The sequence below is a fragment of the Aureobasidium namibiae genome (assembly GCF_000721765.1).
Source record: "Aureobasidium namibiae CBS 147.97 unplaced genomic scaffold scaffold_27, whole genome shotgun sequence".
NCBI classification, from domain to species: Eukaryota; Fungi; Ascomycota; class Dothideomycetes; order Dothideales; family Saccotheciaceae; genus Aureobasidium; species Aureobasidium namibiae.
In genome coordinates this window covers 36,056-62,701 of record NW_013581182.1, presented here as the reverse complement: position 1 = coordinate 62,701, position 26,646 = coordinate 36,056, and the positions used below count along the sequence as shown (strand labels likewise).

At 50.9% G+C, this 26,646-nt stretch overlaps 7 protein-coding genes across 7 annotated transcripts; 2 read left to right on the top strand and 5 right to left on the bottom strand.

Moving 5' to 3' along the window:
• Positions 1–108: 108 nt before the first annotated feature.
• M436DRAFT_58157 (eukaryotic translation initiation factor 3 subunit D) lies at positions 109–1,957 on the bottom strand (the record flags this gene model as incomplete). Its single annotated transcript, XM_013567273.1, has 3 exons — positions 109–385; positions 448–1,693; positions 1,753–1,957. 3 exons carry the CDS (start codon positions 1,955–1,957, stop codon positions 109–111), a joined length of 1,728 nt encoding a protein of 575 aa, XP_013422727.1.
• A 792-nt stretch (positions 1,958–2,749) lies between these two features.
• On the bottom strand, positions 2,750–5,252 carry M436DRAFT_58082 (Pkinase-domain-containing protein; the record flags this gene model as incomplete). The annotated part of the gene is made up of 2 exons (XM_013567258.1): positions 2,750–3,262; positions 3,318–5,252. The coding sequence occupies 2 exons, from the start codon at positions 5,250–5,252 to the stop codon at positions 2,750–2,752; spliced, it is 2,448 nt and encodes an 815-aa protein (XP_013422712.1).
• A 1,314-nt stretch (positions 5,253–6,566) lies between these two features.
• On the bottom strand, positions 6,567–8,652 carry M436DRAFT_58191 (alpha-actinin-2; the record flags this gene model as incomplete). Its single annotated transcript, XM_013567278.1, has 4 exons — positions 6,567–7,998; positions 8,059–8,411; positions 8,463–8,529; positions 8,594–8,652. 4 exons carry the CDS (start codon positions 8,650–8,652, stop codon positions 6,567–6,569), a joined length of 1,911 nt encoding a protein of 636 aa, XP_013422732.1.
• A 1,092-nt stretch (positions 8,653–9,744) lies between these two features.
• Positions 9,745–12,144, bottom strand: M436DRAFT_58174 (uncharacterized protein; the record flags this gene model as incomplete). Its single annotated transcript, XM_013567276.1, has 2 exons — positions 9,745–11,555; positions 11,610–12,144. The coding sequence occupies 2 exons, from the start codon at positions 12,142–12,144 to the stop codon at positions 9,745–9,747; spliced, it is 2,346 nt and encodes a 781-aa protein (XP_013422730.1).
• Positions 12,145–16,221: 4,077 nt separating this feature from the next.
• On the bottom strand, positions 16,222–18,123 carry M436DRAFT_58055 (benomyl/methotrexate resistance protein; the record flags this gene model as incomplete). Its single annotated transcript, XM_013567250.1, has 2 exons — positions 16,222–16,842; positions 16,903–18,123. The coding sequence occupies 2 exons, from the start codon at positions 18,121–18,123 to the stop codon at positions 16,222–16,224; spliced, it is 1,842 nt and encodes a 613-aa protein (XP_013422704.1).
• Positions 18,124–21,891: 3,768 nt separating this feature from the next.
• Positions 21,892–22,515, top strand: M436DRAFT_58151 (uncharacterized protein; the record flags this gene model as incomplete). Its single annotated transcript, XM_013567271.1, has 1 exon — positions 21,892–22,515. The coding sequence occupies one exon, from the start codon at positions 21,892–21,894 to the stop codon at positions 22,513–22,515; it is 624 nt and encodes a 207-aa protein (XP_013422725.1).
• A 1,318-nt stretch (positions 22,516–23,833) lies between these two features.
• Positions 23,834–25,685, top strand: M436DRAFT_58250 (MFS general substrate transporter; the record flags this gene model as incomplete). The annotated part of the gene is made up of 2 exons (XM_013567294.1): positions 23,834–24,128; positions 24,184–25,685. The coding sequence occupies 2 exons, from the start codon at positions 23,834–23,836 to the stop codon at positions 25,683–25,685; spliced, it is 1,797 nt and encodes a 598-aa protein (XP_013422748.1).
• Between the last annotated feature and the right edge of the window lie 961 nt (positions 25,686–26,646).

The following is a 26,646-nucleotide window of genomic DNA, read 5'->3' as shown; positions in this document are numbered from 1 at the left end:
AGTTAACACTCGCTTTTTCTGTACTTTCAACACACCCCATGCCAGATTCACCCAGTTCTATCCCTTTGGACATTGCATCCAGGTATTCCATCTTCATAGCGGCAAAGCTTACTCCTCGTCAATACCAGCCATCTCGTCTTCCTCCTCAAAGGTATCGCGTGGGACATTGTAAAGACGGATAGTGGGCTTGTTAGGGTCCTTGACAAGCACAAACTTGGCCTCATCCTCGTCTTGCGACATGACCATGTCGACAAAGGTGCGGACAATGGCCCAGCCGTTGTTGAGGTTCAGGTTCATCTGGGCGGCGAATTCGCGAGGCTTGTAGCCGAGGACACCGAGGATGACGTGGTCGTTCGCTGTCTTGGGGTTGACACGCGATACGAAACTGTGACATGTGTGTTAGCATGTGTTTTTCTTTTTTCTGCAATCATCAAATCATAAACTTACCCAATCTTCATCTGGTCAGCCTTTGCGAGGATGGCCTGGGTGGCCCAGCGAGCGAGCTTGCACGAGTTGTTCTTCATCTCAGTAGCAACAACGGCACCACGCTGAGAAGCCAACTTGGTGCGCCAGTCAAGGGCACCACCACTGCCGATAGCCTTGTTGTCAAACTCGTTGAGAGCCTTGATGGTAAGGTATTGGTCCTCGCCGGAAATGGCGTTCTTGACAACAGCGTCGAGCTCGGTACGGACAATAATGTGTAGCGGCTGCTCGTCGGCCTCGAGCGAAAGGTCGAACTTGCGGTACTTGTAAGCCTTTGAGGCAGGGGGGTCGGTCTCCTCCTCGGGGTTGTAGAAGGGGTGCTCGTTGGCCATGTCGCGCTTGGACGTTTGGCTCTCGGTGACGGTCTGGATGGGGAAGACGTGGTTGATGTGGGTGGCCTCCTCCATGAGGGCGCCAACGTTGTTGATGGTGTCCTTGGTACCCTCGGAAGTCTCGAGCGGTGCATCGGCGGCGTTCTCGTTGACGGTGACACGGTCGACGTTGCTGCCCTCACGCTTGTCGATGAAGACCTTGTTTCCTTGTCTGGTGATGATCAAGTCCCAGGAGTAGACGGAGCGGGGTGCGCACATGAGCATGGACAGAATATCGCTGGTCGTGAAGATGGAAGCGGCGTCCTTTGAAGCCAGATCCTGGATGATGGGGTCGTGCGAGGTTGTGACATTGTAAGCAGCACGCTCGACAACGTTGAGCTTGCGGAAAGAGGTGGGAGCACCAGGCTGCTTGTCGAACTGGCGGTCGTAGTAGTAGAGGAAACCATAATCCTCAACATCCTCACCGTCACCAGTATCCAGGTTCAGCTTGATCAGACGGTTAAAGTCAATCTCCTCAAGCAGTTTCCAGGTATCGCGAGGCTGGACCGAAGCCTCACGGGTGCGTTGCGGCTTGTCCCAGTCCTTCCAGCCTCCTCTGCGACCACCACGGCCTCCACGCTGTGCATTGCCACGGTTGTCGTATTGCTGTTGTCCAGGTCTGCCACCGCCAACGCGCTGGAAAGTGCCTCCACGGCCACCGCGCTGAGCAGCACCGCCGCGAGCACCTCCGCGACCACGGAAAACGGTACCACCGCCACGGCCGAAAGTGCGACGAGCGGCAGTGCGCGAGTTGTCGACAATGGAGAAACTGGCTTCCTCGCCGATACCTTCGACGTTGAGTGCGGTCTGGAGTCCTGCGCCGGCACCGTAAGGCTGGTCTGTTTGTGTAATCTGTCAGTGCCTGTAGAGTCCAAATCTTTCACATCTTCTTCCTCACCTCTGAAGTTGCGACCGTATTGTTGTCTGCCTCCTCTGCCTTCACGATCCTTGCCCTCGGTGGTCCAGTCGGCCATGCGGCCAAGCTTGTCGCCCTTGGAGAAAGGAGCGTAGGGGAGACCATCGCGCAGGGTGTCGGTGGTGACGGTAGGTCCCCATGAGTCGGTAGCAGGCAGCGCCTGTACGAGACCAAGAATAGAATCCATGTTGGTGGTATGATTGATCTGCTACGGAGTCGAGACGCTCTCCCACGAAAAAGTCGTCGGCGACAACATCCCGCACAAACTTCGGTGGGCCGTGGCCAAAATCTTGGCGTCGGTCTCTTGTCTCTGTACCATTTGATCCACTTCATGAGAACAGTCGATAACCTTGAGAGAGTCTTGATCTGATGCATAAACGAGCTACTCTATCCATCTGGGACAGTTTTCTTTTCGAACCCATGCCTGTCCAGACCATCTCCTGCAAACGCCGGCTAATTAAGATGAAAAGCATTCCTTTTTTGATAGTCCAGCCTCAGCTACAGAATCTCTCTCCCTCTCTCAGTACACCATGACCTAATCTGAGAATTGTAGAAGCAATAATAACTCCGGAAAAGAGAAAGAAAGTCGGCAAACATTCGGCCTATCATGCATCCAAACGTTGTCGCTAGAAAAGAAGATGGTTGTAAAGCAGTAGTCGTCCCTTTTCTCTTCACCCCATTTGTGAGAGACGAATATGAGCTGCTCTTCTTTAACGATGATGCATGATGTAAGGCAAAACATGAAAGATTTCTTTCCTTCTCTTTTCGTCATCGTGGTCGTCATTTATTATTGCATATTCCCAGGTCATGTGGTGTCTTTTTCTCTGCTTGTGAAAAGCTGTCTCGCTCGCTCGGTCGTTACGTCCCACGACTGTCACGTACTGTCGGCCAGTACAAGCGTTCGTGGTATCGACATAAGCAAAAGCCAGCGCTTGGGTATCATGGGTATATGCGAATTGTGATGCGAGGACTTTCACACTCAGTGTCCACTCTGCTTCCTGAATCTCAGAAGCTCGGCGAGCATGTTGGGGTTGCAGCCCGTCTTGAGAAAATCGTGTCTACCGAGCTCCTCGGCAGTGGCACGAGACTTGACATCAACGCACAGGCAGACGCTCAAGAAGCTCTTGAGTTCCTTGCTAAGGGCCTCGGGCTTCTTCAGACGTGGTGTACCGTTGGTGGCGATCAAGTACAGAGCCTTCAAAGGCTCCTCGTTAAGGTATGGAGGCTCAGACTCGATCATCTCGATGGCCATGATACCCAAGGACCAGATGTCGACCTTGCTGCCATACTCCTTCTGCTTGACGACCTCAGGAGCCATCCAGTAGGGAGTTCCGACCATGGTAGCACGCTTGCTGCGCTGCTCAGTCAACTTGGCACAGAAACCGAAATCGGTGATCTTGACATTTCCTCTCGAACTGAGCAGGACGTTGTCTGACTTGATATCACGGTGGATGATGTTCTGCTGGTGGAGATGGATGAGACCCTTGCAAGTCTGGAAATAGTTGTCAGTTTGAGGTCACAATTCGATGAAGCAATCTGACACTTACCTCGTGGCAGATTGTGGCAATCTGGGGCTCGGAGATGCTGGGGTTATTGTCAATGACATCGGTGAGTGCACCACCCTCCATGAACTCCATAACAACCCAGAGCTCGTTGCTCTCCTCCTGGAGGAAGGCATCAAGGAAGTTGACAATGTTGGGGTGCTTGCTGTCCTTCATGACGATGATCTCGTTGACGATCAACTCCTTACGCGGCTGGTTGCGGAGATCCATCTGCTTGATGGCAACTTGAGCTCTGGGACCGTTCTCACGCAATTGCTGACGAGCAGTGGGAGAAGTGGCGGACTCGCGGATACGAGCAACGTAGACGGAACCGGAAGCACCTTGACCAATCTTCTTCTGCTTGTTGTATGAGTCAAGAGGACGCTCCTTCGAGACGACCTCGCGCAACTTCTCCATGACCTGGGCATCAGTCATGCTTGACATGCGGACGTCCTTTCTAGGTTCCTCCTTCTTAGGTGGGGGAGCAGAAAGAGCCATCTCGGCCTTCTTGATAGGGTCCATGGGAACACCGGTAGGTTGCTTGGATGCAACATTGAGCGGCTTGGGAGCAGCGGGAGAGTGCTCTCTCTGATGCGATGATCCAGATGGCATGTGAACACCAGGAGCGCCTGCATTGCTAGGCTTTCTCTGGCTGCTAGGCGACTGCTGTCTCTGAGACGAAGATTGACCAGGTCTGGGAATGGAAGAGGACGAGCCATTGGGAGATGGTGCTGTAGGAGCTTGACGCTGAGCAGTCAATTGACGAACTGGGTTGACCTTTGAGCTTGATGAAGAAGGTGCAGACGGAGCGGGTCTGGAGGGCTGGTATCTGGACGAAGGGCTGGCATCGCGGTCGGGAGAATAGCCACCACCACCAACTTCTTGCTGAGCCAAGGGCAGCTTGTGCTTGGGCAGGCTAGCGTTATAATCTGCAAGTTCTTGTGCCTCTCTTCTCTGAGCATCTTCATAGACACGCTGCTTTTCGAGCATTCTACGTCTCTCATCATCCTTGCGTCTGCGTTCATCCTCGATGCGGGGGTCGTACTGTGGAGCTGTGTTGGTGCGTGAGAGCGAAGGCTGCGAACCGGCCGGTGAGACGTTGCGGGTAGAGCTGTAGCTCTCCTTTCTGGTGTATGCGGCAGGGGGTTGGGGACGGGGAGGAGCAATGCCGTTTCCGTGGCCCAGCTGCTTGTTGCCATAAGCGTCAATGGGAGGAGTGGGAGTGAGGCTGGTGTATTGCTTGGGGTCGTCTGCTCTCTTCTGGAGCTTGGTTGTGTAGAATTCCAAAGCCTCGACAACAGCCTGGGGATTCTTAGCCATGTCATCCTGTGTAAGCGCCGAACTGTTGAGCAGCTTCTGCCATTCGACAGGCAGGCCGACGAAACCTCCAGTGACGGGATCGAAGCCAACATGAATGCGGTGAGAGAATGAGGTGGGGTGGCTGACACCGCCCATGGTGGGACTCTTGTTGTAGATGACATCGATCCAGCCGTAGACATCGTTGTCCGTCTCGAACTTGCAGATGACCATCTTTTCATTTCCAGGGGTACCTCTGGTCAACTCGAACGAGTAGGGAATGGTCTCGGATCTGGTGATGTTGAGAACATCCTTGAGAGGAATGGAGAAGGAGATCTTGGGAGTGGTGTCGCTCTTCTGGAAGTCCAGAGCCTTTTCTCTGAGGACGAGGAACTTCTCAGACCAGAAGACACCCTTCATGAAACCACCTTCTTCCTTGACCTTGGCCCAGCCGGACTTGACGGCTGAAGATTCATTGCGAGAAGAGCCAAAGTCGGTCATGGAGCGCTGGAGAGAAGCCGAGGCGCCAGGGCCAGGGGATTGCAGACTCAATTGGCTCATGTTGCCGGCAACATTGTTAACGTTGGGGGTGAGAGCGAGACGAGGACGATCGGTGGGAGGACGAGGGGCGGGTCCTGGGTTCATAAAGGAGCCCTCTGAGTAGATACTGAAACGATCTGTGAGCATGGCGGTGTGGACGAGTCGGTGCGCGCCAAAACATACCCGTGTGGTTGCGACATTGTGTGTGTGTGTTTGATCGCGAGTGCTTCAGACGGCGAGGTGACCTTTTTTTTCTTGTGGACGCGGGCGCAACACAAGGTTCGGCAGGCGTTGACCAAGCCTCGGAGGATTGTTGTGTGCGCGAACTTGTCGTGGTTGATGTCGTGTAACGTCGTGGATTGGGATAGCCTTGTTGGAGTGAGGGCAGGCGCAGATTGCGGAGTTGGTTCGGCGTCTCTTGTTCAGCCCCTGTGCTGGTTGCTGACGGCGTGCTGCGAGTGAAGCGCAAACAACAGTGACGACGTGACAAGATATGACAGCTCTCTGCCAGCAGACGTTGAGATAAACGAGCGAAGTCGACGGACGGTTGGATGCTGCACGGCGAAAAGATCGAGGGGCTGCTGTCGCACTCTCTCACACCAGAGAGCCTACACCTAGTTTCGCCATAGAGATCCGTGCGCTTCGTCTCACCGCCTTTGACCCGCGACGAGCTTGACTCTTGTACGCAAACACTACACGTTGCTGGGTTCTATTCTTCACCTAGTTCCCCTATATGTATTGTCCTGTCTCTACAGCTCGCTTTACAACACCATGCTCCCTCACTTCTCGCATGGATTACAACTATTCTTCTCTTCTGCCACGCACCATCCACACAACGTCACACACGCGAACGGCCCCTGAACGGCCAACTCTACCGCAGTGGCTTTCCCATTGTCACTGCACCTTGCGCCTTATCACAAAGCCCCTCATCCTTTTTCCGAACATGTCCACCTTTCATTGTCCTTCATTCGGCTTATTCTTGCCTCTCTTCCCACTCTTTCGTCTTTGTGAAACGCTGGCCATGCCCTATAGCAAAGCTCCTTCTTATTCCAGTGGGCATGTGAAACGCTCTTGCTCGTGCCATGCCAAAGCTTAAACTCCGCCCATCCCGCAAGAGGCGCACGAATCACACTTCCATCTCCACCATGACACGATAAATTCACTGCTCTCACAGCTCGGTCATGACTTGACACTCAATTGTGCATCTTTTGCAGAATATACAGTATGCCTCGATTGTGTATCATGCTCGCGGAAAATCAAAACTAGAGAAACTCGCTAATGCCACAACAAACAATATCTTTTCCTTTCGCACGCGGCATAGAAACACCTTTTGCGCTGATATGCAAGCTCTCTGACTGACTGGGTTGCATCCAAAAGGACAGCAGTCAGCCTGTCCAGCATCCTCCTTTCCAATGCTCTTTACTCTCCATTGGCATCGGGTTTGGCTCCTCCCATATACTTCTGCATGAATGTAATGTAGTCGTACTTTTCCAAATCACGGTCTTCCTGCAAATCAGGTCCACTGTGCGTTGGCATCGTCTTGACCAAATCCTCGATAAGCTCGTCAGGGATGAGCGAGTGTCTGAGATCAAGCTCAGTGACATATGGCTTGCCATCCGCGACCTCGCGGAAACTCTCAAACACCTGCTCAGCCGTATACTGATCCTCGGTGACTTCGACCATGAAGCGAATGAACTGCTCAAAGCTGACGGTACCTCCGGGACCATTGCTGACTTCCAAGAAGCGTTCGTGCATCTCGTCTTCATCATACACGAGTCCCAAACTAGCAAGTGCTGCGGAAAACTCGAGTTCCTGCAGCGAATTGCTACCGCCGCGGTCGAAATGTCTAAAGACTGATTCGAACTCTTCAAGCTGGATAGGCGTGAGGTTCGTCATGCTGCGCGCCACCATCTGGTTTTCCAAAAAGGCTAATTTCTTCTGCACACTCGATTTGACCAAGCCCAATTCGTAGACAAGCTCGTCGTATGTATATGTTGTAAAGTCGTTTTCCTCAATGTTGGCCTCTTCGCATTGTTCGTCCAGGCGTCCGATGATGGTGAGATATTCGTCGAGAGGTGGTACTGATTCTGAGATCTTGGTAATGTGCTCTCTTTGGTCTTCAACTTCGCCCTCCAGTCCAGAAATGCTTACGCTCAACGTGTGAAGAGCTAGAGCAAAGTCGTTGGCCTTGTCGGCAAAAGTTCTCCGTAGAGTGTTTTTGATGTCGCGGATCGTCTCGTTGATCACTCTACTCCTCTCTTTCTCAGCACGCATCAATCCAGCCCAAGCAGATTCGAGTGCGGTCAAGCTGAGCTCCGGTGGTGGTTCGTAGGGTCTCAAGCGGTATGTACTGAGTTTCGTCTTGATGTTGCCCAGCAGACCAACCAAGTCGCTCTTCTCTGCTACCCACTTTCTCTTTTGATTGCGCTTGTATCCCATGAACTCTGAGCTCTGCATCTTGGCGTCGGTATATGAGCCTTCGAAAGTGGCTTCGCTCCATTGCTTTTGCTGGTCGGTGATTTGGCGAAGGAGCTCCCTCATACGGCGCTCAAAGCTATTTTGCATCTCCCAGGCTCCTTGCATGTTGGAAACGAACTTCTCAACACGTCTTCCAGCGTTTTCGACACGTTCCATGGCGGAGAAGGCATGGAACCAGTAGGCGATGTATGTCATGAGCGAACGCTCGTCGGGCTTCGCGACGTCGCATACGTCGTCGACGTCGAGTAGGTCCGGAATGCCGATTTCCTTGGAGGCGATGTCGAAGGCCAATTGCATGTTTCCACGGTGGTCGTTCTTGTCGAGCTTGTCGTAGTCGATAAGGTCGGGACGATGGATATCAAGTAGTGCGCAGCTGAGAGATGTCAGGTTAGCTTTACCTCAGCGAGGGCTTTGTGGAAGTGGTTTCACATACAAAGCGAGACCATCGTTCCAGCTCGACGAAAAGTCTCGGACCTCGACCTCGTCATAGCATGCAGTCTTTCTCTGACACCACAACAGCAAGCCTTCTTTTGCGCTCAGGCCCTCCTCGTTGATGTCGCTGATGGTGAAGCGGAGAATGAGAGTCCAGATGAGACCGAGGATGATTTTCCGATTGCCGTCGACAATGTCTTCGGCGCCGATATTCGTTAATTGGATACGCCGGCCTTTGATAAAGTCTAGGGCTATGTTGACGTTCTCGAAACGCTGGACTCGTAGTTTGGGACGGGAAGCGTAGCGGCCTAGTGATTCTTGGGAGAGGATCTCGAGGAGGTGGATGAGCATGACCTGCACGCGCTGGTCAGAATGCAGAATAGACAGTTAGAGCAAGATACTCACGCCATCGGAGAGGTCAGTGACCAGGTCTTTGATCTGCACATCGCGGACCTGCAGTTTGCTGTTGAGCCTGTGTCGCGAGCCTCAGTCAGCCATCTGCTTAAAGTTGTCGCGGATGTGGTAGCTCGTCATACCATTTGCCGAACGTCTTCTCCTGCACCTTGACCCAACTCTGTTCCAGCAGCACAGCCATGGCTGACGCGCCCTTGTTCAGCCAAAACTTGCTCAACACCCGCCGGCGCCAAAGAGCTGTGTGCGACGATAGCGATGCTGTACCCTCTTATCCAGAAGAAGGCAGCCGATATTCCTGTTGCTGCTGCGGTAATATGTCTTCGCGGTCCAATTGTATACAGAAAGGGTCGCCGAAGCGGTGAGATGCAAGTGAGGGAAGCACAACGACGACGACGACGACGACAAGGTTAAAGTAAATAAACGGACCTCTTGGGCCGAGAGCCTGCTGCCTCCGCAACTCAACGAGGTCCACCACTTGCCGACACCCTCATTTCTTGCCAAACCATCTAATTTCGTCTTCATACCAATTTCTCGAGCTCCTTTTTGCTACACTGCCCACCTCATCTACCGCTTAGGTATATTTCTGTCGTTCTAGCATGTTCTTCTTTGTGCCCCGGATTGCGACTTCCGTGTCGAGCTCGATGTGCCGCAACGCTAAAGTCGTTTTTGTTACGCTACGCACCCTGACGCGAGTTGCCATGCTTGACGTATCATCGCGACAGATCTGTTATAGTTCTCAGTTATTACTCGGTACAATTGAATGTTATCCTTCCTGCTGTATGCCTGGTTTCATGTGTTGTAGTGCCACATGGTCGCCTTGATGATGTCTGGTAGACTTTCGGAGAACCAAGATTGAAGCATCGGGTAAGCTGCGTAGCACAACCACACCACAACTCGAGGAATCTGATGTCTCACCAGCCCACTCGTTCACAAAATGGCAAATTACATGGTGACGACATGTTCCTCAAAGCAGATCATGGAAACGTAAATCCTGTCATGACAAAGTTTGATTGATATTTCTGCAATTCCTGCACGCATCTATTCCTTCCCTCCTGCTCGATCAGACAAACCAAAATAAAATCAAACACCCCAATGCTGTTCCGCGCTCTGAGTTTGGGTATCCGCTAAAAAACCAGGCAAAATCATGTTCCATATGACTTGTTGATATCTTGTTCGTAGACGGCCGTGATGATCATGAACGTAAAAAATTGCGAAAAAGCAAGGAAAAAGAAGTAGAAAGAAAAACCGAAACTGTAGATTCCCCAAAGCTCACTTATATCCAAGCTGGGTACTCCTGGAAGCCCTGGTGTTGCTCGGGCGGAGACATTGGTGGAGTGGGTGGCACTCCACTGTACTTGCAATCAGTACTGGCTGTCGTCTTTGGTGATATGCTGGTGCAGTCCATAGCAATGGAGGGGGAGGTGCGAAAGGCGTGTTGGACGTGGGAGAGACGGCTTGGTGTAGTAGGTCTGCTAGATGCACGTCCGTTTCTGACGAAGCGTCCGGCAGCCTGAAGGATTGCGCGATCCTGTGCGGAAGAAGGTCTGCGCATGGTTGGGAATGAGCTAGGCCATTGCGAAGTGGGCGAAACTGGAGGGGACACAGGCTTCGCCGATGGCTGTGCGGGCAAAGGTGGGAGGGCGGTCTTTGGAGGAGGCAATGGAGGTGCGGCGAAGGACGAAGGTACGGACATGCGTACTGATCGTGATTTGTACATGGGGTGTGTGAAGGTGATGCCTCTTTGCTTTGCATCTTCTGGAAGACATAATGGTGACGCAATTGACCAGCGTGCGCTTCTGTCCAAAGAACGCCCGCGCTTGACGTTGTCGTCCAGGGAGATTGAGCGGTTGTGAGGAGGCTTTGTAGGACTGAGAGTCTCAGAACTACTGTCGGTGGTGGTAATCTTGGCAGGCGATTCCAAGATGGGGCTCAAATCAGCACGTGAGACGGACATTTGAGGAGAATCCTGTCGGCTCTGTTCCTTGACAAAGGTGGAACTGCTGTCAAAATCGGCAAAAAGTGCCTCGACATCTGGCTGTGACTTGATGCTTGCTCTGCGTGATGGATCACTATACGAGGCGCGCTGGATAGAGACACTGGTGGTCGAGTCTCTACGCGCCGAGCAGGCAGATCCTTTGCGGCTCGACTTTACCGACTCCCAGTCGAAATCACACGACGATTCAGCCTCTACAAGGTAGCAAAAATCGATGTCGTTTTCCCATGATTCACCAGAAGTCAAGCTGGGTACATTGCCATCAACGCTGAAGGAGAGGCGACTCTCGGAAGAAGTTCTTGGTACTTCAGCACCAGAGCCTCCATACGCTTGTGCAAAAGCGTTTCCGATAGGGAAAGGGGTAAAAACCAGGCCATTCTTTTGGCGGGCGGCTGAGCCAAGAGATGGTGAGGATCGTGGTGATAGTGTAGGCGACGTGACGGGTGAAAGATCCAGCATAGCCTTTGCTCGGGGGGCTTTTACAGGACTGGGCCCACAACCTTCCATTTCCTCAGGAACCGATTCGAGACTGGTGCCAGGAAGTTCGAAGATCTGCGGTTGACTCGATGTACGCTCTACTGTAGGTGGTGCGTTTTGCGCGGCGCGTAAAGCTGGATGAATCATGGTAGGAGGCTCTCTCTGCTCAGCACCCAAGGCAGCCAATCTTTCTCTTGAAGGCAAGTCCAGTCGGGAGAAGCTGTGAGATCTCGAGCTGAGCGACAACGAGCGTGCTCGCTCGTCGACAGGAGAGTCGGTCTCATTGGGAGTACAAGGAGTGCTATCGAGTTCATGCACAGACGAAGTGTAGCTTAAGCCGTGGTGCCTAAGAGCAAAAGACTCGGAGCGAACAGATGAGGCGGTAGAGGGTCTCCTCTCGTTTCCTCGAGTTCGATAGCTACTGTCGACAGGATCTGCTTTGATACCGCGAAGTTCGCTTCGAGGTGCTTGGAAGGCTGATGCGGCCCAAAACTCAGAGACAAGTTCACTGTCGGTCACAGATGCTAGTTGTGGCAGCTGCTCCTGCTGAGTGTGTGTGACATGTTGGAAATTGAAGGGAGCCGAGATGTTCTTCTTGCTCAATGTTTGGTAGACTTGTGGGAAGGCGTTAGTACTCATATGTCAAAACGACCGTGCACGCGACTTACAGGCTTCTTCTGACTCGTGCTCCATGTCAGCATCTGTAGATTCACGTCTCCAGCTCGATGTTCGATTGTCGCTACGCAACCATCGCATAAGGGTTTCATCCTTTGTTTCCAAGCCTTTCGAAATTTTGGAAGAGCGTCTCCGAGAGAAGATGGATGACCGCCAGCTGTCTGTGGGCGGCACGGCAATGGTCGTCGACTTTGAATCAATACTGAAGCGAGATTCGGGTCGAGAAGAAATTTCGGATCGACCAGTCTGGACGAAAGCGGAATCTCGAGGCGAAGAATGACCCGACGAAAATATGTCCGCTGACGAGGCTGTGGAGCTACGGGCGCCGAACAGTGACAGGCGTTTCCTTGAAGACGATGAACTGCGGTCGGAGGCAGAGCTCATGAAGTTCCACGGTCTGGAGTCGGTGCCAAATGTTGCTGATAGTCGTGAAGCCTTCTTAGGGGTCGGATCGGTCGTAGTGAAAGCCATGGCATTTGGTTGTTGGTTGGAGTTGTCATCGCTTTGCGAAAACCACTTTGGAGCCATCTAGTCCGGGAGATGATTCATGACCATAAGAAGGAGATAAATGGGTGAAGCCGTTGTTGTTATGGTGGATGGAAGGAGTACGAGTCGAGGTATCGCTTGGGCTGCTTGTGATAGTTGACGGCGTGACAAGACTCGATAGCGACAGACGCAAGATGGGACGGATACACAATGGGTTGGATGGAGGACGAGGATAAGAGAAGTAGGAAAACAGAAAAAGACCAGCGTAAATTGCAAGCCAATGTTGTGACTGCAAGCTAGGTTGCACGGCGCAAAAGTACAGCAGTGTGGAGCGTGTACGACCAGGGAACGTCAGCCGAATGATGACAGAGGGTGGTAGGCTAAATCTGGAGGAGGAGTCAAACCTGGCCCTCCCAAGCAAGCCACCAAGCACTCTCTCATAATGCCCATCACGCTAGGTGTTCCTGCAGCCGGCGGCCGTATGGCACTATCCTGCACTTGCCGTGTCTCGTGAGCATTGAACCGATCGCTCAACTTCCGACATCCAAGCCCACTGTCCACGCATCTCGGCGTCAACCACAGGCCCCGGCGTTCATGAGAGGAAGCATCGATGTTACTGCGGCGCTTCTGTTTACTTCGCACCATTAGCAATCTCAGGGCTAAGGCGAAACCCGAGAGAGGGGGGGGACTCGTGGGACTCGTGGGTACTCGAGCATTGGCCTTGCGCAGACTGCGGACTTTTTTCACAAGTACAGGATTGCGAAAAGTCTAAAGTCTGGAGCCACGAGTAAACGAGCGGAGACGCGGGAAAGCGACGCTCAGAGGTGGAGCTGACATTGCATCGCCAACATGATGGGGAGACGCAGTTTTCTTGCGTCAGAGTCCTGCTGCGCTTCCTTTGTGGAGGTCATGGTCGTGCATCCACCGTGTGATAGAGTCGGTCGAATCTGCGCAAGAGCTGTCTGGCGACGGTTGCTGGCTGCGTCCGACCTGGTTGTCGGGTTGTAGAGAGTGCCAAAACGCTAAACGAGCGGTTGCTGTGTTAAGATTGCGCGCACCGTTGGAGGCTGGTGGGTCCCCGATGGTATGCATGTCTGCGGGTTTCGCGATGGTGATCCCGGGCAGCTGGACATCGCGCAATCATCTCAGACTCGAGGCCTGGCTTGGTCCAACACTACAACGCACTATTCCCCAACTACACACGCTGTCAACAATGTCACTTGTCATGGTCAAGGCGCCTATGCGCAAATGGTCAAGACCTGGTGTCTTCGTGGGCAAAGCTCTGTTGTCTGAACAGTCGGTAACCATCTCTCGGGCGACGTGCCTGCCGCTCCCCAGAGATCAAACGTCGCACATACATATGCAAGTCGACAAGAAAAGATATGCATATCCATGTTGCGTTACGCGCGCTAGAAAGATGCATCGATGTCGTGCGACTTCTTTGCATCCGATCAGGTATTGTTTTCGAGGGACTCATCTCTCACTGCAGGCACTCGTCCTCGACCTGGCTGGACCAGATTTTACCTGGGGACTCTATTGTACCCGATGCAACGACCTCTTCGGGCCCGTCGCGGAATCTCAGCCGCGGCGGCCTCAGCTTCATCCAAGAACTCTAAAATCTGATGCTCTCAATGCAAGGTGCATGTCCTTTTAATCTTGTTGTTTATGCGATAATGGCGGTGACAGGTACATACACTATTACACTTCCAGACACTGCATGCCAGCCGCTGTCATTCAATGTCCTTGACAGCGTCTATCCTTGCATGCAAGATTGAATTGGGTTATGGTGTGTTGTTGGGGCTTGAATAGGCATTCGCGTGCCAGCCTCCGATATCAACACTCGAAACGCTTCCCGGTATCGATATCTCCATATCATCAAACTGCATCGGCCCGCATCCGCCTCAGACAACCTGGATACAAGTGACCACTTCATCCCATTGGCGTGCCCTCCGAAACCCTCCGAAACCCTCCGAATCTTGTCTGTGGATTCGAAGGATTCAATGGCCAATAGTGAGGTGCTTGGTTCACCTTATCCACTTCAGCCTCCTATCCGTGGCCCTCTTGTTAGTATGAAGCTGGAGCTCCAACAGATAAACGAGTGTGGTACTCCGTACTGCGGACGGCTTCCCCGACAATATGCTGTGCTTATTCAGCGCCCTGAGCTCTCCAAAGTTGGCGCCAAAATAATCCCCCAATCTACACAGCGGGATGAAATCTCAATTACAACCGAGTTGCTGGGAATTGGTCGAGCCGCACCAAATCCTTCGACCATTTCGTTTCGTGCACATTCTTTTTTTGTTCAATGCCCTGGAAAAAAACATGATGGATCCTTTTCCAAGTTTCGGACGAGATTACTCGGTCTGCTGCGGCTCTATGGATGGGCTGTCGTCAGACGTGGTGAGAAGTCCGACTTCTGAACAAAGAGGTGGTCGGTCTGGCCGAAATCCACCGATCTTGATTGGATCTGGGGGCCCACTGTCCACGCAAAACCTTGGACAAAACAAGTTCGTGCTCAGCAACAGGTCCATCCACCATCGACGTGCAGCAACTACAAAACTCAAAATCCAAGACGTTGGAATGATGTCAAGCATTTCAACATACTACTTGAACTCCAGAACATCCACCCACTGAAACTAGGCACTTGTCCACCGCCTTCCTAACTGTTTAGTTCGAGGACCGAGCGTGCGACGTACGATGGACCGGCAGTTAACATAGGTCAAGACACGCGACGACATTCAGTGTTATCAGCGAATCAGAAAAAGAATGCGGTTTACAAGAAACAAACACACCGCGAATCGGTCTTGAACATTCGAAACTGACACGTATACACACGACCTCCTGAATTCCCTTCCTTGGTGCTCGATCTGGACCTCATATGTTGTTTCAGTGATAAAAGTAAGCAGACATGACTCTACACTGGCATGTTGAGTTGCCTGCTGTCATATGCCTATAACGCAATTCCTGACTCGCCAACATCGATAACCCGATTGACTTTGGTCGAGCCATGGCTTACCACACACACTCAATCGATCTAGTCCATAATCAAAGAATTGCCATGATTGTAAAGTCGATGCATGATTGTCGGATCGCACATATCACCACACATCCGTTCGCATGACAATCTGCGAAACAAAGATTACTCAAGTCTCGTACTTTGTCGATCATGCAATGTCAGAAATGTTGGTTGTCGGTTACATCTGATATTCACTATGTCGGCCACAGAGGTAGATCTCTTGTCCACGGAGCATACATCTTCGCGACCAACCTGGCGGACACAATGCGGCCTCCGCGCACTATCAACAGTCATGTCACACCGACTGAGGACGATCAAATTCCGAAAGGCATCCGCTCAACGAGATCTAAAGCGTCTGTAGGTGCGACAAGTTCACAGCATCAGGGTTTCCGCTTGAGCACGAGTCGACAACCCGCCGGCGCCCGAACAAGACCGAGGAGAGACCTGTACACCTGAGCTTGTATGTACAGTCCATTACATCTGACTGACCTCGGCGATATTACACGATCAAAATGCTGTCGGCGAAAGTCATCGTTGCGCTTGATTCAAATACCGCAAAGCAAATCCTGCTTGCGTAAAGCACTGTCTTCAAGCGGGCATTTGTATCAATAGCCTAGACTTGAATGTCTGTCTGTGTAGGTGAGATGCAAGAGAAGATTGGAGGATCTATCTTACATGCCATGTCTCGCTGTTCGGCTCTTCAACCGTAGGTACAATAGTCCTCTATCACAACAAGATCCGAGAACATCATCACATGATGCCCATACGAAGTATCAGATCCCACAATAGCACAGAAGAAAGTCAGATAGAAAATACAAAAACAAAAAAAAAAACTGATTATATGAGAATAATTAATCTACATCTGCAACTCTATATCTTGTTCATAATGGTGACATGTCCAAGGATGAGGGAATACGCGGTGAAGAAATGATATCGTATTAGTGTTCGTGCACTGTGCTCCTGTATTGTATGTACCGTGTACCCATGATCTGTCTCCTGAATCCTCTATTACACCTCCATCTCTCAGCCATACTATGAGACTTTGACGATATCCACATCCAAAGATCTATATCCTATCGCACCACATCTTCTTCAGAGTAGTCAAATCACTTTGCAGCAAAGCGACTCTTCGCTCTCAATCTCTCACCATAGAAGAACAGGATGAATATGCCACCGATGCACAGAGTCGTGAGTCCAGCAAGCAAACTCACACCTCCTCCAACTCCCAAGCCCAAGAACATCGGGCGTGAGAACAAGATGGCTGCAGCTGCAAGTGTAGACCTCATGGTATCGTTACCTGCAAAAAGACTTCCAGCATACGCAGGATATACCATAGGCAGATAAACAAACACACACTGGAAGAGAATAAACACACCGACCATATTGACAACGATACCAACACAACTGACGATCCAGTGAATCTTGCCATCGCCAGTCCATGCAAAGATGAACAGGCCAATGGGGACGAGGAAACTAGAGAACAGAGCTGGAATCAATCGACGCTCGGGAGCACCCAAGCCGTGTTCTCGGATCTCGGGTTCGACAACGTAGTAGAGGTAGGCGTAGTAGCCTGCTATTGAGATGACGACGCCGACGGCGATGCTGAGGAATACGAGACCCATTTCTCCGACGTTGAAGCCGTAGCGGGCGATATAGACCAAGGGGAAGACTTCAAAGAAGGAGTAGAAGATTGCGTAACAGAGAGCGATGTAGAGGTCGGCGTAGGCCTATGTGAATTTCGAGTTAGTACACACATAGGTATACAGTATCACTGAATCTTGACTTACGATAGCTGGATCCAGGGCGATTAATTGAAGAGGGCGCCATAAAGCTTCGACGACCAGATTGTTGAAGCTACGTTGAGCTTGGTTGATCTCAGACTGAGCTTTCAAGTTCTCATTTCCAGTGAGAGCTCTGAGTCGCTGAGCACGACGCAAGAGGATGGTCTCTGGGTATGTCTCGGGCAGGAAAAGGAAGAGTGTGATCCAAACAGGTGCCGCAAGCCAAAGCATTTCCCAGAGAGACCATCTCCAATTCATAGCTGCAACACTGAAGCCAGAGATGATGGGACCAAGAGCAGGACCAATACAAGCTGCTGCTGCCCAACAACAGAGGATATAAGGTAACTTGATGAGTGAGAACATGTCTTGCAGACTAGCACCACCTGTAGCGAGAATAGGAGAACCGAAAAAGCCTTGCAAGAATCTCAGCACCATGAGTCCAGCAAAGTTGTCCACGAGGGCTGTCGGCACACACAAAATGGTGAAAATGGCAAATGTAATGATGTAAGGCGGATTCCTGCCGATCTTGGGAATCTCTGAAAGCGGAGAGAAGAGCAGTGGCCCGAGTCCATAAGCAAAGACAAAGAGCGCGATACCAAGAGCAGCTGCTGTTGCTGAAACGTGGAAACGCTCCATGACGCCTTCAGCAGAAGGTGCGTAGATCGCAGATCCTGTGTAGACAGCTGTAGTATAGATACAGATGAGCAGTGTGACCAAGCCTTTCTTCGTGTTGGACCAATTTTGAGGATTCGCCTTGTCGTCAGTGGTGTACCAGTCCACGAGAATGACTCCATCTGCGGTGCGAACAGGGATGATTGGCTCAGGCCGATGAGCTGGCTGGGATGCGATGGCGAAAGCTTGCTCGAGATCTTCTCTGGTTTTTGAATGTTCGAGAGCAAGGCGAGATCCCACTCGCGATAGAGCAGATCTGTTGGTGTTTGTCTTGCTCAATTCATGGTGGCTTCGGTCGGTCTCTGTCCTTGTCAGGTGGAGATCTCTGTCAGGTTCCACTGTTTCTTTCTCCGAATCATCCTTGACAGAGTCGTTGCGAGATGGAAGCGACGGAACGATCTTGGAGTATTGTTTGGTCACTTCCTCTGAGGAGGGGTGTGAGTAGTAATCTGGACAGATGAAGTCAGGCTTTTCTTCAGGGTACTGAAGTACTTTGTTCCCTGTCAAGTATCGAATGAGTTGCCCGAGAGGGGCGTCTCGAATAAGGTCGGACATATTGAGAAGTGGTCCGGTTTATGGATAAGAGAAAGGTAGTAGTTAGGCGTTTTCCCGCTCGAACGAGGAATCTGGCGAACTGGAAGATTGGCTGACGATTGTCTGTACCACATACATATACTCTTCGACCCGGACTTCATGTTTACAAAGCTGCTGATTGCGTGCGATTGTCTTCAGTAAGCATGCCAAGAGACCTTGAAGTCGTCCTTGTGTCACACCATGGAGATTAGCAGGAGCAGACGGAGTTTTGTCTGGACTTTGTAGGACCTGGTTGCAAGGAATGTAAGCCTCGCTGTGATTGGGCCAAGTTGGGGTTTGTCAGCTGCATACTCATGCCTCGCTGACAAACGCTTGATCCAATGAGTTTCAGACACCATCGAACAGATAAAACTCTGGCCGCTGCCTATGGCGACGGATGAATATTCGTGCCGGTCTTACAAAGCCAATGTCTTTCGACTGTTCTCTCAGGCTGTTTCTACGTGTATGGGACGTGGCTGTCGTGATCATCGAGGACAGAGATCGTTCTCACATGCAAGACCCATCGCTGATTACAATGACCTTTGAACAATTGTGAAGGCGTCTTTCGGCCGGAGGGTGTCTCGCAGACAAGCGCGTGTGGTGCTGTCTTTATGGGTAGATACCTGACTGTTTCCTCTGGTCAGTCGGACAGCAGAAGTGCATCGAGAAGCGACATGCAGCAATGATTTTGCTGTGGGGGACGGTAGCATGGGCGTCATTACCCAAGAGAAGGCTTGGCCAAAGCAGTAGCTAATCGGGAACATTGCAGCAGCGACCGATCAAACTCAAAACGCCTTAGATTCTTCGCGAAACTATTCACGTTCTCAAGACTTCCAAACCTCACCCCAAATGTTACGATGCGTGTCTGTCACAAGGGTTCCGAAAATTCCTCAAGAGCCATTCTCATTTAGCCACAGGTCAGCCGGAAAGCTGCACCAAACAGGATCATTGAGCTTCTTACCAATTGTATCAAGCCTTGACACTGCCAAAAAGGAATTTCCGCCGAACAGTACAGCTGACAAGGCTCGGATCATACACACGCCAGACGACAGATACGTCGCCAATCCAGAGGCTCCGGACCCACATGATAATACAATCGCTCAAACTCCTCACGACACCGATGGTGAGAAGTTCCATGGAGAATCGCCAGCTCAACCAAACTTCTTCTCGGCGTCACTCGCAGATGGGACCATTGTGCACAGCGCATACGCATCCAGACATACGACGCTGTCCCGATTTAAACGTCTAGCCTCAAAAACTTCCAAGTTCTGGAAGCAACACTCTCATTCAGTCCGTTCTCAGATCTCCGCGCAAACCTTCGGAATTGCGGTTTCGGAAATATGGAATGATCACTCTACCGTCACCGCGAGAATATACGACATTGATGCACGCAAGGGACCCCGCACGGTGTACCGTTGCAAGTGGAATGTTTCGAACACCTCGATCGTAGAAAGCAAATGCTTGCCAGGAGAGTGGAATAAACTGTGCAATGTCCTTCCGAGAGCCCTCGAGAACCATGTCGGATCTGTGGATCAGCATGATTCGTTGGTAATACTCTCTCCTGCCGCTCCTCATTCCCTCTTTCATGCATTCAAAGAAGTCAGCAGAATATTCGCTTACGATCGTGGGATCAAAAGCCACCCCATATCTGTGGTCCTGGACGAGAACATTCTCGTCAGTCCAATACCTGGGTCAATAACCGAGTCGGATACTTTCCTTTCTTTGGCAAAAATAGTGTGGCAATGGCTGCAACGGGAGCGCGGCCTACGAGTCGAAGCGCTGAGCGGGATAATCCACATCCGAATCATGTACGTATGCAGAAGATTTGGCTATTGACTACACTGACGGGTCCTTAGAGAAACAGATCTTCGCAGTAGATTTCTTAGGGTGGAGGTCTGGGCAATGAGTCACATTGCAGACAAGAGCCTTGTCAGGAGTGTCTACAAGCTCTTCTTCTTGGCCGTCGATGGTCCATTTGCAACTTCCCGTATCGAGTCCAGAGATCATGTGAGAGATCTCCGTAAAGGTGCCGATCACAGCTTGCGGGACTATGCTTTGCGTTCTCTAAAACACAACATTGGATGGATTGACAGTGCAGGAAGACTGATAGAGGGAAAGTACCCAAATATTCAGTCACTTGTCGATGAATTCAAAAAATCCAGATACCCGCCACCTTCAGAATCTCAACCCTTGCTCTCGCCGAAGACGGCACCTACGCTTCCTGAGTCACAAGAGATGGTTGAGTGTGCAGGACCGAAGCTCGCTAAAGATATTCGCGGAGCACGAGTCGCCACACCAAACTCAGATGGCAAGAAATTGGCGAACAAGGGGGGCACAGGCACAGTGATTCCAGAGAACGACAGTGGATCTTCTGTTTCCAACAAACTCAAAGATCAAAGCATTATCATGTCTGCATCCCTTCACGATGGAACGCTGGTAGTTCCCAGTTACATGCGTTGCCTGCGTATGCGCAGGGGTCAAGGACTAGGCTTCCGCGATATCTTGAAGATAATATTCCAATGGCGAGCGCGGACTCGTGAGGAGTTCGATCATGAACAGTGGAGCGTGCCTTTGCTTTTCTACATTCGCTTCGACATGGATCCATGTTTTGTCGTGATCGACGTCTTTCGCAGAGGAGATGACTCGATCGAGCAGTCCATGACACGATGGAAGTTGCATCACACACCTCAAACGCCAAACTGTTCGTTCATTAAAGCCGAGCCGACAAATATAGCTCTCCAGCATGGACGATTGAGTAAACAAATGTTGGAGAGACTAAAGTACGATATGCCAAAATTGTTCAGACCTGCTCTGCAGAACCACGTGGGGATCGTGGATGAGACCGGACTTCTACGAATGAGCAATCAGCCAACGATCCATGAAGCCTATTACGAAATGGAGAAACCCTTCAGATTCCCCTCAACTGCTCTGAGCGTAGAAAATGTGGACACAGATCATGCAGAAGCAAGGTATACGCCGCTGGAGCCAGCAGACAACGAAAAGGCAGAGAGAGGACCAGAACCAAAGCCGGAACAGAGTCTAGGGAAAACTCACAAGGATGACCACAACAGGTATCTGGCTTACGAGAAGGGTCACTCTATCATTGTGTCTGCGACCCTCCAGGACGGATCATTGGTCGTCCCTAGCTACAAGCTCTGTGAGCAGATGTCGACGGGCGTTGGAAAAAGCTTTAGCGACATCTTGAGAATCATTTCTCAATGGCGGACACAAACTTGCCGTAACAGCAATCATGGGCAGGAGATGATCTATGTCTTCGCTTTCCCCAACGTAACCAGCTTCGCTATCTTGACTCTTGGTTCTGATATTCAGACTCTTCGCTCGAATCTCTTGGCTCTTCCCTCGCACAGCCGCTTGCTTCAACAGCCGATGACTCGCATCAAGTTATATCACAAACCTGGGACAACGGAAAGTTCCTATGTAGACTATAGGTGTGTTCGCAACAACCAATCAAACTCAATCGAAAAAATGCAGAAGCTACTAGATACCTTCGAAAGCGGCCTGAAGAATCACGTGGGGGTGGTGGACGAAACCGGTTCGCTGCGAGAAAGCGAGCAATCAACAGCTCATGAAGTGTTGAGCGAACCTGAGAGACCCCCCGAGCCGGGGGTGAGGTATACGCCACCAGAACCAGCTCACAACGGGAAGCCAGAGAAGAAGCCAGAGAATGAACTGGACAAACTTCTTGAGGATGTCCAAGGAATCTCGATGCACGACCAAATTGCAAGCACCATGAAGCTGGCGGGTGCACTATTCGAAGTGAGCACAATGCTCAATGAAGAACTGTCAAACGCACCATCGCAAAAGGACGACAACACGTCTTTCAGTGAAAGCGACTTAGACTTGATTAACGAACCCAATCCAGTTTTCAGAACCATGAAAAATGGCGAAGTCGACATCGATGCCGTTCAGAAAGCCATGGCGGATTTCCGAACTCGACTCGGCGACCGCCAAGACGAATCCCAGATCCTAGCTTACGTCTGCAGAAGATGGAAAGATGAGCTGGAGGCACGTTATCCAATGATGAAGCGAAAGTCTGTAACGCACAACGACGTTGGTGATCTACTATCACCACGCTCTAAATTGGCAACACAGAAGAGCCATGCCACCAGAGAACCCCCTTCCAGCAAGCAAAAGGAACAGGGATCACCGACAAAGGTCAGGTTCATGATTGGCAACTCAGAGCTGAAGTTGGCTTCGACGACGGCGGACTCAAAGGAAGATAAGCAGCCAAACAAACAGCAAGAAAAGTTTGATAACGACAGAGGAGGTACACAACCATACAATTATTCCAGCGATGGCAGCAACCATCGCCGCGGCAAGAATGATGATGGATTTTCCATCTCTTCTTGGTGAGGATCAGATTGCGCTGTATAACAAGATTTGGCAGTGAAGATGAACATGCTAGCATAGCACTGTCTTGAAGCGTACCACATGGTGGCTCAGAAGATCGAACCCTCACTCGAATCTCAACCTGAGACTAGTTACTTGCTTCGCCCCATGCAGAACATAAGTACATAAAACCTGACAGCACGCGATCATGACATTTCGAAGACCAAGATCTTGCTCCTGCTCTCTTGTAACTTGGATCCTACCAGACAGACGCTACAGAAACTTCCGGCCAGGTGTTCCACAAATTGTGAAGTCGGCAAGAGACAAAGAAGTAAGCCCTGAAGTCCCGTGTGGTTTTTTTCCTCTTGCGGGTGATGGTCCAGATTGATCTTATGGCGTGGTTCTTCCGCATGTCGGCGGTGTCGCAGCAAACGAGTCATTTGTTGAGGAAGAACGATATAGTTTCCCTGTCGGGCATATCTGATCATCTAATGATCCGGCGGGAAAAGTGGACCTCGGGGGCTCTTGGCTTCGGTCTTGCCGACTGCGTCTCAAATCGTGAGCGTCCTCTTTTTACTCGTTCATGCGCAAGGCTCGCAGATATATGCGAGACGCGTGGATTTCCCTGGCTATACTCAAACATCCTAGTGTTTGTAATGCATGTCAATATGCATCTTCAAGCAAACTCCTCGGCCATCCATCACGACGCGTGAAACTCTACACCGGACACGTTGGCGCCACAAACCAAATGATTCAGAACCGCTGCAGCATAGAATGAGCTCCCGAACTCGATCATGGATAGACCCATGCGGTTCCCCTCCAGACAGCGCAGTTTTGATCCGCAAGATTATCGCAAAGATGGAGCTTTGTGGCTGGCCGCCAAGCACCGAAGGATCTGGTAGCTCGGGCCCGATACTCTGCGTCTACGGATCTGATAGGTTGTTATCAGATCCGCCGCCCGGACCTAAGCATCTTGAGGTAATGATAACCGAATAGGAGTCTTGTTCTGTCTTCTGGATGCTGTGGTTCTTGCATGGTGAGAAGGAGGTACATGGCTTGCCCTGGCTTGTTGCTGCTCTAGCCTCCCAACGGGGCTTGAGTTCTCTTGGTAGCCCTGACCTCGACCTTTGTGGATATGGATGTGGGTCTTATTGTTCGTTTTTTTTTCTCTCTTCCTTGTGGCGTGTTGTATTTGGCTATGGCATGCAGGATGTGTACTCGGGTAAGTGGGGGATATCGTGCGGCATATAATATGCTGTCCGCCCTCGTTATCTGATCGGATCTCTTGCAAGCTATCTAGATCTTTCACACTCTACTTCTCTTCTGACCCTCATCCTTCATCATGAGGCTTAGGATCCCTAATCTGGTCTCACAACCCAATGAGGTGCCAATCGTGGCAGAGGCTGCTACCGGTAGCGATGTCGAGGTCTCCGGTGCTCAAGAAATGAACGAGAAGAACGGTCCTCAGACCCAGGTCCACAGCAAGTTCGACGACGAAGCAGTCTCTCCTGAGGTACAACATGGTGTCCAAGTCGCCCAAGCTATTAACCAGGTTTGGTCTCGCGAACATCTGATCGCTGCATATATCATCATCTGGATCATCAACTTCATCCAAGGCTTCGGCAGTGGCATTACAGGTGCGTTGTTCCGTAAATATCTAGCAGGAACGTACACTAACGCCATATTCCGTAGGCACATTGACACCCTACGTTACCAGTTCTTTCGAAGCACACTCCCTCACTGCCACGACAAGCATCATCTCAAGTCTGATCAGTGGTCTCTGGAAGCTCCCTTACGCTAAGATCCTCGATGTCTGGGGCCGTCCCCAAGGTTTCGCCCTCATGGTCGCTTCCACTGTCCTCGGGTTTGTCATGATGGCTGGATGCAACAACGTCACAACCTACTGTGCTGCTCAAGTCTTCTACCAACTCGGCTACAGCGCCATCGATTTCACCATCACCATCTTCGTTGCCGACACCAGTAGTCTGCGCAACAGAGCCTGGTGGATCGCATACACTGCATCTCCCTGGCTCATCGTAACATGGTGCTACGGCCCGGCCACAAACTCCGTCCTCAACACCATCGGCTTCAGATGGGGCTTCGGTATCTGGGCCATCGTGTACCCCATCGTTTGCTTCCCTCTCTTCTGGCTGATGTGGCACAATATGAAGAAGGCCGAAAAGCAAGGCTTGATCCCCAAGTACGAATCCGGACGCAACTGGAAGGAATCAATCTACTACTATGCCGTCCAATTCGATGTTGTCGGTATCTTGCTTATCGCTACTGGACTTTCGCTGTTCTTGCTGAGCTTCAGCTTGTACTCTTACCAAGCTGAGCAGTGGAAGTCGCCCATGATTATTTGCTTCTTGGTCTTTGGCATCATCCTCATGTTCACCTTTTCCTTCTGGGAGGCCAAAGTCGCACCAGTGACTTTTATCCCTTGGCACTTGATGCGCGACCGCACCGTCATTTTCACCTTTGCCATGGTGGCTGCGATTTACTCTGGCTACAGCGTTTGGTACGATTACTTTTACTCAATGCTGATTGTCGTCTTCAATACCTCTGTCCGCGACGCGACTTATATCCTCAACATCTACACTATTGGTGCTACCTTTTGGTGTCTGGTCGTTGGCGTGGTGATTCGCTATAATGGCCGTCTCAAGTGGATTGCACTGTACTTTGGCGTGCCCGTCAACATTCTAGGCGTAGGACTACTCATCTACTTCAGGCATCCCTATACCAACATCGGGTTCATCGTCATGTGTCAGATTTTTATTGCTTTCGGCGGTGGCACCCTGGTCATCTGCGAGCAAATGACCGTCATGGCCGTCTCCACTCAACAGAACATCCCCGCTATCCTCGCCTTCGAATTCATGATTGCCAACATCGGCTCCTCGATCGGTTCTGCAATCGCCGCAGCAATGTGGACAGGCCTGTTCCCCGGCAACCTCGCCAAATACCTTCCTGCCTCCGCTTTATCTGACCTCCAAACCATCTATGGAGATTTGACTGTGCAGAGTTCATATGCGATTGGCTCGCCGGAACGCGATGGTATTAACAAGGCGTATGGGGAGACGCAGAAGTTGATGTGTGTGGCTGCTACTTGTTTGTATGCTACTATCATTGTGTGGGTTAGTTTGTGGAGAGAGATTAACGTCAAGGGGATGAAGCAGACTAAGGGGTTGACTATGTAGAGAGAAGTAGTCAGGCTGCACTTGAATGAGAGGATGGTGGTGCTTTAGGGTGATAGATGAAAGTCAATGTTGATGGAAATGATGTATTGGGTATACCTATAATTTGCCTTTCCAAACTTCATGACCTATTGCTTGTGATGCTAGTCTTGTTTCCATCGTGTTCTTCGCTACGTTTTTTCCATTCGGCCTTGGATAGACACATCCCTTATTGTTCTGGCATCTATATCACTTCTATCTTTTTTCATCATCCTATATCATTTGCCATCGTGATGCTTTCTCTCTCAGCCAAATCCCTCGATCTTCCGCTACCGTGCCCCGTCTCTTGACCCTACGCTCTTCCTTTCTCGCATACCGACACTCTCGTTCTCCAACCTTGTCTGGACGAGTGTGCAGCTTTTCCCCCAGAAGCGACCATGTCGTTAGAAGTGTACAAAGCCGTCATCTAGCTTATTCTGATTCTTTGTTTCGCCACGAAATACCATATTTTGCCATTCTTGCCAACTGATCGTTTCATAATATTTCCGATCACAAGGTCACAGCGATATGCACACACCCCGAGGAGTCACGCCCCTTCGCATGACAATCTCATTCGAGAACCATCGGTCAACTTTCCCAATCTGCTTGTAAGAACAAAATGGCCTCTTGCCAACTATGTTGGTGAGACCAAAAAATCCATTCCGACACTTCTCTCTTGCTCCAAAAGTTCTGCCTTGGTGATCGATAATGGTAGCACATCGCAGGCAGTTGTACAATACAGAATTGACATAGAAGTGTTTGGAGGATTTGCACAGATGGCTGCAATACAGAGTTGCAGCCGTATTGCTGAACCCGCGGTTCCGGATTACTGTTGATGGTGGATATGATGTGTGCGGCTATCTGGTATATGAAAGAGGCAAGCCACTGACGAGTAGGCGGGAAGGATGAAGACTTACATCACACGCAAGGCTTATACGCATGATAA